Source organism: Coptis chinensis, chromosome 1 (assembly GCF_015680905.1).
Source record: "Coptis chinensis isolate HL-2020 chromosome 1, ASM1568090v1, whole genome shotgun sequence".
In the NCBI taxonomy this organism is placed as follows: Eukaryota; Viridiplantae; Streptophyta; class Magnoliopsida; order Ranunculales; family Ranunculaceae; genus Coptis; species Coptis chinensis.
In genome coordinates, this window is record NC_141456.1 from 68415741 (window position 1) to 68428753 (window position 13013).

The 13013-nt window shown below is 37.0% G+C and overlaps 1 protein-coding gene across 1 annotated transcript; it reads right to left on the bottom strand.

The window, feature by feature from the left end:
• Positions 1-4494: 4494 nt before the first annotated feature.
• On the bottom strand, positions 4495-11797 carry LOC147525058 (uncharacterized). Its single transcript, XM_086605208.1, has 2 exons — positions 9082-11797; positions 4495-4966 (listed from the first exon to the last, which is right to left on the bottom strand). Exons 1-2 carry the CDS (start codon positions 11776-11778, stop codon positions 4937-4939), a joined length of 2727 nt encoding a protein of 908 aa, XP_086461334.1. The 5' UTR covers positions 11779-11797; the 3' UTR covers positions 4495-4936.
• Between the last annotated feature and the right edge of the window lie 1216 nt (positions 11798-13013).

Here is a 13013-nt window from a genome sequence, read left to right on the forward strand (position 1 = left end):
AAAAAAGTTGGTTGCCCACTATGTGAAATTGGTCATAGTTTGATGCCTAGAAATTCATTTTTTCCTGTTTCTATCATCTTTCATTATACACAAACATGTTATACTCATTTTAATCAATCAAATGAGTATAACTTGTTAGTTAAGTTTCATTTCATTCATACGACTAGTTCTACTGTGTTTTGATTAACAACCACTTCATAAATCAAGTTTTCATCATCCTCTATTCCATCTACTTGTTTTCTACCATGTTTTATGCCTACCACAAATGAGTATAACTTATATTAAAAACATTTTTTTTTACATTCATCCTTATTTACTCATCGTAAATTTAGGACAAAGGTCAACTCTCAAACAAAATCTCACCACTATATTAACATGTCAAATGGCGCCGCCGTCATGGATCAAATGCTTAAGAAAAGAAAGATGGATCTAAAAGGGAGCATAAACCTCTTCTAAAATTTTCTATTTCATTTTATCAAGTTTTATCAAAGACCATTAATACTGAGTAGTTGAGAATGCTCCCATGAAGCCACGTCATCCCCCTTTTTTTCTCTAAGATGGACACCTCAGCTTTTCCAATAATTCGGCTAAAAAAAAGGAAATCTACGCCCACTTTTCCCAATTTCAATTGTTTGCCATTCTCACCGTTTAAAACCAATGAAAAACAAAACAAAAACAAAACAAAAGTCGACTTTTGCCCAAAAAACTTCCTCTCATCTTTGTTTAGTGTTACATCTTGACACATCTTTCAAATCTCTCTCTCTCAAAATCTCTTTGAAGAAGAAGAATATAATGATTTGAAAAAGTGGTGTAAAAAAAAAGAAAGGTATGATTTTGTTTTTATTAACAGAGATTTGGGTACCATTGTTGTTGCTCAATTGTGATGATTGATTAATTTGAGTACCATTATTGTTGCTCAAAATTCCATCACTTTCTTTCTTGAGCATACAATAAGCGCATTTTTATAACACATTTGTTTGAACTTGCACGAACAATGTTTACCATTTTGGTTTTTATTGATTCTGAATTTTCGATAGATGATTGAGTCATTTATTTATTTTGTGAAGATAATAAATTTTTAGGTTTTATTTCATTTTGGCAGAGCGAAATGGGTGATGTTGTCCCGACAATATTGAGAAGATGACCATAGTTTCGCTTTTGTAGCGAAACGAGTTTTTTTTCTATCTTGGCAGAAAAGCGCGCTAGCAGAACATCAAAGTACCAAAAGAAGAAGAAAAACGAGTGGAAAGGAAGAATTTGGATGTAGTGGTGATGGGTACTGAAGAATTTGATGTCAAACCAAGGATTTCTACTTCTCCACAGCTCAAAATTATGAGTATAAGCATACTTTATGTATATATGTATGAATTTGCTATTTGTTTTACTGCTTAATTCTCAACTTGGATTGGATAGAATTGCATGACTTTGTGATTTTAAGCCCTGTTTTTTTGTTTGTCATATTTGTCACAAGTTAAATTGTAATTGTGAATATGTGATAGAGAGGCAGAGCACATTAATATAGAGTCAAAGTTACTAAATAGCTAACTTTGATTTACTTTGTTGAATAATTCTTGAAACTAACTAGCTGATAGGCTAGCCACTGGTTGCTCACATTATTATGGTTTCTTATTGTTAATCGTGTGTGTGTTTATGTAGAAGCAAATGCCACTTTCCAGGTTAGTTTCTGCAACTTTTATAGTTGTATGACAATATTAAAGGAGAAACTACTATTACTGTGCAAGAAGCAAACATGAGACGGAACAAAGGAAAAAAAAAAAAAAAAAAACCCAACACCAACATTATAGACAACTTCACAAGCTGAAAAAATTCACGTTAATTACATTAACAAAAGAGTAATTTATAAGTGCTCAAAAGTAATGATTTATAACCCCAAGTATGTGTATGTTAGTCTCCATTTTATATTTAAATATTCTAATATGATGCAATTTGAGTTTTTGTAGGTCAAAGAACCTAAATATGAAATATGGAGGGAAAGAAGTCAAACAAGTCAAAAAGGAGTCACTGGGAATTAAAGCTAAAGGCCTAGGGCAAAAATGTCATATTTGTCTCAATAAGTGCCAAGCCTAATGGGACTCTAAAAGAGGATAATAATTGAGTTAGAAGAGTCTTCAATCTGATCGCAAAGCCTTAATTTTGACTTCATAGGAAGATGAGATCAACATGGAAAAGAAGTCAGAGTTTCACAAGAATTAGGAAACTGAAAGCTGTCAGAAGCTGCAGCTTGGGAAATAGCTTGCAGGGCAAAATGGGCCATGTCCAACTTTGGTCCAACCGAATTTAACTTTTCCAGGATTGCTTATAGAAATATTACAGAGAGTTTGACACCAAATAAACATAAGATTCGGATCTCTATCCAGACGAGCATGTAAGCCAATATATAAGGCACAAAAACCTCAGTTTACAGCATCTAGGAAATTGAGTGTTTGCATCTTAGATCTAGAATTAAGAGAGAAGAAAGTTCAGACCTTTTCACCATTAATAGCTATAAAGATTATTCCTTTTCATATTGTGTTCATAGCATAGTATGAAGGGTTAATCTCCCTTCTCTTGGGAGGGGAGATGAAGCATTTTTCGTATGTTTTAGTTTAGTTTTTCTTCTATCATGTTTTAGTTTAAATCCCTCATTGAGTTTCTTCTTATTCGTCCATTGATCTAACGCTCCTGTGGAGGTTAGGAGGTCTTAGGGTAATTCAAGATTGTGTAGAGCCAAATACCACAAACCCTAGATTCTTTTCTTCTAGTTTTTAGTGTTCTAGTGTGATGATTGGATTCTTTATGGCACTTCAATTCATTGTATGGTTAATGCCACATGTGGATTTTCCATGGCACCTAGAGTTGTATATTGAATGCCACTTAAAGCATAATTTGGTTAGATAGAAGATATCATTGGAGATTGAAGAAGTATTTGATGGAAAGATAGAAAGCACGTTGAAAGCCACATATTATCATCATGGTTATGAGCATAAGGTTTGTAGGTATGGTGAGTTTCTATTGGTGATTTATATTAAGTATGATAGATAGATCTATTAGACTAATTCTATGATTTTGGTGGATTCATCTCTCCCAAGATATTCTCTCTCTTGATTCATATTCATATATTTAAATTAGTTTATTTTATGCATAGTTTAAATCTCAAATCAAATCAACCATATATTAATTATTACTTAGCCACATCACATCTTTTACTTGCATCCATTAGAGTAATTTAGATTAGGAATTTCTATTATCATCACTTAGTTATTTAGAGTAGGATTGATACCTTGCTAGCCACTATACTAATCAATATTTAATAGGCTAAGTAAGATTTGCAAAAGATACGTAACACAAATAACGACACAAATAATTACGTGTTGTGTGCTTTTTCAGTAATCATAATTAAAAACTAAAGACAAAACCCATCCAACAGATGCTGCTTTTCCACCAGAACTACAAAAATAGAAAACTGAGATTGAAACTTTATTATAGTCATGAATAATGGGCATTCAACAACTCCTGGTAGAACATGTTAATGAATTCATCTTTCTGTAAGAAACACAAATATATAAATCTACTCAGTAAATGAAATCAATTAGTGCCACATCACTTTAACCAGCGAATGTACAAGAGCACTGACTGAAGACAAACTTGAAGAACCCTTGTAAGTGCCTCTCGAACTTTATCTTTGCTTATAACAGGCCCATAATTCGGGGTAGGGGCAGGTGTGAGTGATGGAGATGGAGTGGGTGGTGGAAAAGGTTCCAGCATTGGAGCACCATATGGCCATTGAAGATTCACAGGTGGATGCATAGGAGGTGTACTTGGAATAGAAGGTGTCATGGAGGATGATGTTTGTGCTACCATCAATGCCGGTGAGGATGGAGGAGGTGCAAAAAAAGAAGACGACTTTACAAGATTTTGCAAAGCATGGTTCTTTGCTAAGATCGAGAATATCAAGAAGGGGCATTCTAGGAGTAGAAGAAATTGGAAGAGGAGATGGACTTTGGTGGGGTGACACAGGGGATGGTAGAATACCAGGGGCATGGGAAGGCAGAGGAACCGCTACAGGAGGATGCTGGTGTTGTCATGGAATCACTGCATTTGAAGTATTCTCGATATTCGTAGCCACCTGTAGAAAAACCACCATGACATTACAAACATATTCCAGCCTTCTACACCCCATATTTAAATGTTATATTGGGTTGATTGTGTATTGCTAATTATTGCGTACTCCCAAAAATTCCCCTAAGGCTACTTCTCACTAGAAATAAATCAAACAATAAAGGAGGGTATATTTATGACCATAACATGATTCTTATTAGGTAGATGCGAGATAAGAGTCTTGGATCATTAAGCCTAAATTTTCTCTATATACGAGTCTTATGACGAGTGCTTCTCGAGAGCTAAGGGCACAGAGTGAGTTTGGGATCAATGGCCACGACTCGCGAAGGCTTAGTTAAGTAAAACACATGGAGGGAAAATAGTGGAATACCAAGTTTTTTTTTTTTTTTTGGTAATCAAACTGTTTTATTTATATCAACAACGGATTACAAAAGCATTGTCATGCTCCAGGCTTTGTTTCAGCCATATTGGAACTATCTGACAAGGAATAATAGGGAAAGAAAACTGAATGTCGACCTCATTGTTTGGTGGGTTGAGTGTCCAGTTTTTGTACTGTGGATTTGTACTAGCAGCGGCCGCCAGATTATGTGCCACCAAGTTTCCACTTTTGGGTACATAGTTAATATCTACAGATCCAAAAAATTTAAATAGATTTGCTGCATCTGAAAGTATCAATTGTGCTGTCCAGGAAAGATTTGAAAGCTTGTTCCCCAGATAATCAACTGCAGCTTTCGATTCCAACTCCACCTGAAGCTTTAAGGAGGTGTTTTTTGGGCACCACCTAATAGCTCGGCGATCCTCTACAATTCGATTCCTCTCAGACCGGTAGCACAGCTTGTGCTTGTTCCTGCGGCCACCAAATTGCCTTTGTCATCTCTTAACACATATCCATAACCTGCTTTGTTTTTATTTAAAAGAAAACTAGTTTTTACATTTAACTTTAGATGTCCCTTTGGAGGTGGTAACCAATTAACAGTGATAGGCAAAAGCAGATTGTTTACGTTAGGCATAGGTATAATTTGCTCGTCAAAGAAGTTTCCTATGACTTTGTTTATTCTGTTAAGAGAAGGTTTAGAATTGTTATGGAGGATGTTACATCTGTCTATCCAGATGTTATAGTAAAGAAGCAGGCAGAATTTGGTCCACTGCTTTGTTTCTATAGGCCAATCAGGTGGTGGCTTGAACCAAATATCAATCCACCTCTTAGAGGAGTATAGTTTGAAAACCTCTAGACGAAACATCCAAGGAGTTTGAAACCACAAAGCTGTTGTGAAAGGGCAGGCCAGCAGAAGATGGTGTACACTCTCCAACACATTACCACATAGAAGACATGATTTATTAGGGATAAACATAATATAAGATAAATGTTCTCTAGTGGGTACCATCTCATGATAGAATTTCCAAGCCAGGAGAGTGTGTCTAGGCAGATTTGCATTATTCCAGAAAGACAAAGTGGTAGCATGGTTTACCGACGTATTAACATTCATGCTTAGTTTATTATACATAGATTTTACGCTATAAGTGCCTTTTTTTGTAAGGTTCCAGTGTAAAGAGTCATCTAGGTTTCTAGTGGAGAGATAAACCTTATGAATATGCATGGCAGTGTCCTGGTCGAAAAGAGATTGAACAATAGAAGAATTCCATGTTCTACTATGCTGATTAATCAAAAGAGATACAGAAGTATAATTAATGTTGACAGGATAAGATGGAGGGATTTTACCACATGGTAGCCAAGAGTCTTCCCAAATATTTATGCTTGTACCTGTTCCAACATGCCATATGGAATTGTCTCTAATGAGAGGTAGGATATGTAACATACCTTGCCAGAACCACGAGGATCCCTTTTTCCTACAAGTCTGTAAGATGTTATTGTTTGGAAAGTACTTACTCTTGAGCTGTGAAGCTACTAAATTAGTAGGATTAGTTAGAATTTGCCAGAAAATTCTAGTTAGGTGAGCCAAGTTATTAAGTTTGGAGTCTCTAATGCCAAGGCCTCCCCGATTTTTGGATTGACATATGAAGGACCACGTTTTAAGATAGCAAGGATTATTCTTCTCGGCTGTTTTCCCCACCAAAAATCTCTTTGAATCGCATTAATTTTGTCCGTAATACCTATGGGTAAAAGGAACGCGTGCTCATATGGTAAAATGGGCATAGCATAGAGAGGTAATGGACTTAATGAGAACCGTTCTAGCGGCTTGAGATAAAATTTTACTTTTCCAACCAGAAATCTTCTTGTTGATTTTAAGGATTAGGTCATTGAAAATCTCAGATTTGGGCTGACCAAGAAAGAGTTTTGTACCCAAGTATTTTTCTCCCATGGGAATTCTTTTCATATTAAGAATCTTTTGAATATCGATAACTTTTCCGCTGGGAATATTTTTACTAAAATGAACTCCCGACTTTTCAAAATTTATCTCTTGTCCAGTGATTTGACAGAAATCATTGAGGATAGCAAGAACAGAGTTTGCTTCCTTAATATCTGCTCTACAGAAGATAAATGCATCGTCTGCGAAAAGCAAGTGCGCAATGGGGGAGCTGTTTTTAGCTATTTTAATCCCATGAATTTTATTATCAGAAACAAGTTTATTTATAAGTCTAGAGAGGACTTCCATACACAAAATGAAAAGAAGGGGGGACAACGGATCACCTTGTCGCAAACCTCTTTTGGATTTGAAGTGACCATGAGGAGAACCATTGACAATGACAGAGAAATGAGGGGATGAGATACAGTTATGGACAAGAGTACTTACTTTAGGGTCTATACCCAAGGATTTCATGATCTCAGTTATAGTATTCCAGTTGATTCTGTCAAAAGCCTTTGACATGTCAACTTTAATCGCCATAAGACCAGAGATGCCTTTTTTATTTTTCATGGTGTGGAAAATCTCATGTGCGAGGATAACATTATCAGATATTTGCCTACCAGTAACGTAAGCACTCTGATAAGGTGAGATGCTAGGGAAGAGGATAGGTTTGAGTCTATTAGCTAGAGTTTTGGAAATTATTTTATATGAGATGTTGCATAAGCTAATGGGCCTAAAATCTTTACTGGTGGTTGGATTAACAAACTTAGGGATAAGAGCAATGTTTGTATGGTTAAGATTTTCAAGACTATGAGCAGAGGTAAAAAAGTTTGAGACCATTTTGAAAATGTCTCCCTGTAACAGATCCCAAGACTTTTGGTAGAATATGGCAGGGAACCCATCCGGACCAGATGCCTTAAGAGCACCCATCCCAAACAGAACAGACTTAACCTCTTCTTTGGTGATAGGAAGAAGAAGGACATCATTTTCATCTTGTGTAATTATGTGTGGGAAAAAGGTAGGGATGGTTGTAGAATTAACCGGTTTATCTTCATTAAGGAAGTTTTTAAAGTGATCCACCGAGTTTTAGCAATGAGTGAAGAGTTGGATACCCAAGACCCATCTTCAGTTTTCAAATGATCAATCCTATTAAATTTTCTGTGTCTTAGGGTCTTTATGTGAAAGTACATCGTATTTCTGTCACCCTCTTTGATATCAACATCCCTAGACTTTTGTTTCCAAAAACTTTCCTCATAATCCAGAAGGTTTTCAAGTTTATTAAGGGCAGTTTTTTCAAGAAATCTGTTTTCCGCAGTGGGTGCCTTCATCTGGTAGGAAGCAATTTTTAAGCGTAAATCTTTTATTTGATCAAAAAGATTACCAAACGTTACTTTATTCCAAAGATTAAGAGCCTTTTTAATGGAACCAAGGTTTTTTGAGAAAAGAAAGTGTGGTGGAATAAGGGGCTCTTGATGATAAGAGTTATTCCAAGAAGAGTTGATTGTATTGTGATAATCCGGGTGCTGAATCCACATGGACTGAAATTTAAAAGATTTAGGGGTAGATTTATTGGGTGGTTGGGTGTCTAGAAGGATAGGACAGTGATCAGAACCAATAGCAGCTTTATGTACAAGAGTGGCATCAGGGAAAAGGGTATACCAATCTGTATTAACAAGGGCTCTATCTAGTCTTTTTTGGATGTTGTCAGGGGAAGTTCTCTTATTAGACCAAGTATAAGGGTAAACTTGAAAACCAATATCAATAAGAGCTAGATCATTTATAATAGTGTGGGCAGGTTCCCCATCCTGGTAATCGTAAGGTTTCCCACCTAGGGATTCTTCATTAGAAATAGTTACATTAAGATCTCCTATAATCAGGATAGGAAGGGGAAAAAAGTCTAAATTTCTTATAGGGTCCCATCTTATATTTCTAAAGGTTTTATAAGGGCTACCATAGAAAAAGCAAGCAATCCAGGACTGATGGGAGCCATTATTGATTTCCGTAGTGATCGAATTGGTAGAATTAGAGAGGACAGCTAAAGTAATGCCAGATTTCCACAGAAGACAAAGACCACCTGCAGTGTGGATAGAAGGTACAGAGAAGTGGTGCGGGTAGTTTAGTTGATGTACTAGTGAAGCTATGGATTGAGATGAGGCTTTTGTTTCAGAGAGAAAAAGAATATCGGGGTTTTCAAGAGTGATCAAGTGTTTCAAATGTCTAATGGTAGAGGGGCTACCACATCCTCGGCAATTCCAGCTGATCATCTTCATTAATTAACTACTGGTGACTGTTCTGGTACAGTCACAAACCCAAATAGGAACCAGGATATATTATCACAAAGAGATTCGATGACATTACACAGATGATGAGTAAAGAAGATACTGAACAGATGATGTGTAAAGAAGATACTGAACAGCATATAATAGATGTCATATAAACAAAAGCTTTCAAAGCAGTGTTGCATGAGGTATAGATATAAGGTAAGAGATTCATAAGATATGAAGTCACGTTTATATATACCGATTTCATACGCGCATATAGAAATAAAGGGTTTGGTCTTGAAAAGATGGATTAAGTGGTAGCATGCTTGGCAACAGATCATGATATTGTCAGCCATGTTATTGAAACAGTAGTAATAGGGGTTTGGAATTTGCACCTGACGATGTGAAGAAGAAGCTGAGCCAATTTCCGACATGGGCAATAGCGAAGGATCCTCTGAGATATTTCGCAGATTCAGGGGATTTGTTTCGGCCTGAAGAATTTTGGTGGTTTCAGTCTGTGGAATTTGGGATTCAATACTCATCTGTTCAGCCCCTGTTTCTGCCCATTGATCATTTTGATAGAGCTCAAACTCATTGTTTCGCATATCATATTGCAGTTCCCCATATAAGTGCTGATTGCTAGGAGTCCATTCTTGTTCAGCCCCTGCTGATTTTATCATTAGTCCTTTCGAGAGAAGTAGTTGGCTGACCATTGGACTGTGGATTATATCCCATACAGCTTCAGTGGAGAGTTCTGATAGTCTCAGATTTTGGAATTGATTATTAACCATGCTTTCCATCTGATTATTGGCGATTGTCTCAAGAAACTCAATAGGGATTTGATCCGGTGATGGTATGGTTTGGGGTGGTATAAGTGGAGTGTAGAAATTTTCTTCCATATATTTTGGTGGGATATATTGGTTCGATTCGTCTTTGAAAAGATTTGAGCGTTTTTTCTTGTTTGGTCGGCTGTCATCTTCTGTTGATAGTTTTCCTTTGTTTTTCTGTCGGCTGCTTGAAGGTGGGAAGACAGCTTGTTGTTTGGATTTTTTTTGTGGGTGTGAGGAAATGAGATTTTGGATATGTTCAGTGAGAGTGATGTTGTCATCGATCAGTGATGTTGTGGGTTGGGATTTTGGATTTTTCCTTCTGGTGGGCTTTGGTTTGGAGATTTTGATGGGCTTTGGTAGATGTACATCAGACGAGATATCCATACCAACCCGATTTGGAATTGGGATTGTAAAGCGTTGACATACTTGTGGGTCTGGTAGTTTTGAGATCTGTTCAGCAGCTTTTCTTATGGGTGCATTTGCCACCTTTCCTATAGCGGTAATATGTTCAACTGTTGGTGTTGCATGTTCTTCTGTTGTTATTTGAAACCTTGTTCCACTGCACAAGTTGTGCTGTTGTGTTGCCTCTGTTTCAGCTATTGTGGTACCAACTGTTCCCAAGTTACCCGATCTATAGATTCCTGTTGTTGTTCTTTCTTGAAAGAGGATCGGTTCAACAACTGGAGAGATTCCTGTTATCCTTAGAAGCTCTGTAACTGTGGGTGGTGCACCATCACAGTTGTTTGTGTCATGGGTGAAGCGGTGACAACTTTTGCATGAGTGATAAGGAATTCCAGTGTAGACAAAGTCGATCCATGTTGGCCCCATGTAAAAAGTTTCAGTCATAGTTCCTTGGCGCATGGGTTTGTACAGATCTACTTCTACCCTTGCTCTGTACCCAGTTGCATCCCTTGGGGTGGTATCCGGTGGATCAATTTCTTTAACTATTCCAGCAGCAGCAGCTATGAGTTTGATCACTGATGGTGATTGGTGTTCGAGTTGAAGACCGGTGAAATTGATCCAGAAGAGAGAAGTCTTGAAAGTTACCTGATTTGGTTGGTTTTCTGGATTGAAATCCTTCAAAGCAAAGAGATATCCCATTATTTGCCATGGTTCATTTTTCAAGATTTTTTCCTTGTCAATTTCATTTTCAAAACTGAGAATGAATCGACCACCTTCCGCTGCGAGGATATGCAGTCGTTGTTTGAGGTTCCATTTTCCCCTGATAGCTCTCATAACTTCATTTGGGTCTAGTTTTGTTTCAGTGAATATCTTCCCAATTAGTGATGAGTTCCATCGAGCACTGGTTTGTAGAAGAAGATTTCTTGGTATTTCCATAACAAAGAAGTCTTCTTTAGATCCTGTGAGATGAGCTTGTGCTAGAACATGTGTGATGTCTTCCATGAGATTAAACAGGTGTGGCTGTTGGGCTATAAGTAGAGAAAAACAGTGGTGTTTTTGTGGTAGTTTTGGATGTGTGATGATGAGTGGAAGGGTGGTATTGATAGTTTTGGTGGTTTTTTGGTTAGATGTGTCATCAGATTGGAGAGAGGGTTGAAAGGATTTCTTGAAAGAAGGGTTTTCTGATTGCGGCTTGGTTATGGTGTGGATTAGTAGGTAGGCATATTTGTTGTCAGGTCTGTGTATATCTGCAGGGAGAAGTCTCTGAATCTGCCGAAAATCCACTTTTAGATCCTTTGCTCTTACACATGAGTGAAACTGTGCCCAGATGAGAGAGGAAATATATGTTAGAGGACAAGGTGAAAAGCATGGTGAAAAGCAGAGACCGAAAAAATGAGATATATGAGATATATGGATCATTAAGAGCATGATCTTGAGATTTGCAGAGAATAAGAAGAAGCATGTAGAGTACATCCTAAAGACCAACAAAGAGATAGGAGGAAAGGTAACAATTTGGACCGAAAACTGTGATAATAACAATTGGTGGATACCCAATTTACCCAGAAAGTGGGTTTCAAAGACTTCCCTGATTGAGTCAATGTCTACGATTGTCTCAACAGAAGATTTGATTCCGCCGCCCTTCTTGGTTGCTGTCAATTTCTTGATATCTACCTCATAGTTCCTCATCATCAGAGAATGAACAAGCTTGTTTCCATCTGACTCCTTATCTGTGTTGCTGTTTGAAACGGATGATTTATATACATAAACTTCGATCAACTTATTCCATCTTGTAGATCTCCTCTCTAGGATCTCGGATCTCATATTTGTGTTAGTTCCGATCATCTTTCCAACTCCGATCATCTTTGGGCTCTAACTCCGATCATCTCGTTGTGATTTCCTACGTTTTGTCAATTGCGAGGAAGAGTTGTGGTGCCATATTATCAATTGCGGTGATTTCCAACACATATTATCAATTGCGAGGAAGAGTTGTGGTGCCATAACAGGTCATTCAGAAATACGCTCATCATAATAGCCAAGAATATCATGTACGCAAAGTGTGAAGGTTGCAAGTTAGAGGCATAAAGCACATACACTGAAGAAATTCACAAAGGGAGAATCATCGAGAACATTTGCAATGGCAGAGGACATTGACGATGTTGGTTCTAGGGGGCCCTCCATCACAACCATAGTTGGGACAACCTCTAATTCCTCAAACTCAATAAGTATCAAAGAAGAATAAATGGTAAATGATATTAGGAAAAAAAATCAACTGAAGTAGAACTAATCGTTAATGTGAACAAAAATATCAATTGGAACTACTGATGACTGAGGCATAACTTCAGTTGTCAGGACTAAAAACGTTTTTGACATACACTGATAATCTGGGCAATGGATTCACAACTTCCATTATTATAGGTAATCACTAAATTTCTATTAGCCTATACCATATGACTTGATCACACACCCTTATTGGTACAATACTACTTCATCGATAAGGATCAATCAGACAGAGTAAGATTGCAGATAAGTAAAAAAACATAAAACAGAAAGCACAGCAGATGATAGCTTGGTGGGATTCCCACAACAGATTCCAACAACCCAATACATAAAATCTTTTTGGCATACAAACAATTGCTCTAAACTATTTTACAATGAGATTGAAACGTGCTTTGATGTATTTAGTTTGTGATGGGGCCAATCAGCTGGCCCCAATAAGCTTAATACAGAATTTCGGGTTTCACATGCAAGTCAAGATATAGCTTTCAATCTAGAACATTTTTAGTAGAAAGTCAAATAATAGCATAAATGTTGTAATATACAAGTGTAAACAAAAAAGAAAGTTGTAAAGAGATAAACAGAAACTATTCACTTTTTTCAGTTTTTCCCTTCTCATCTCACCTTTTGTTTGAAGGTACTTTTGGCTTTGGAGGAATTTTGGAGTATGCATTGAGAATCCTGAATATAAGAAAAACATAAAGAATGGAGTTAAAAGACGAAGATATTTTATACGGACCCATCCGAGCCTTACAAAAGTCTAAAGGTTGTAGGTTCTTCCGATGGATTTATAGACTTGAAGTTAGATTCTAGATTGCAAA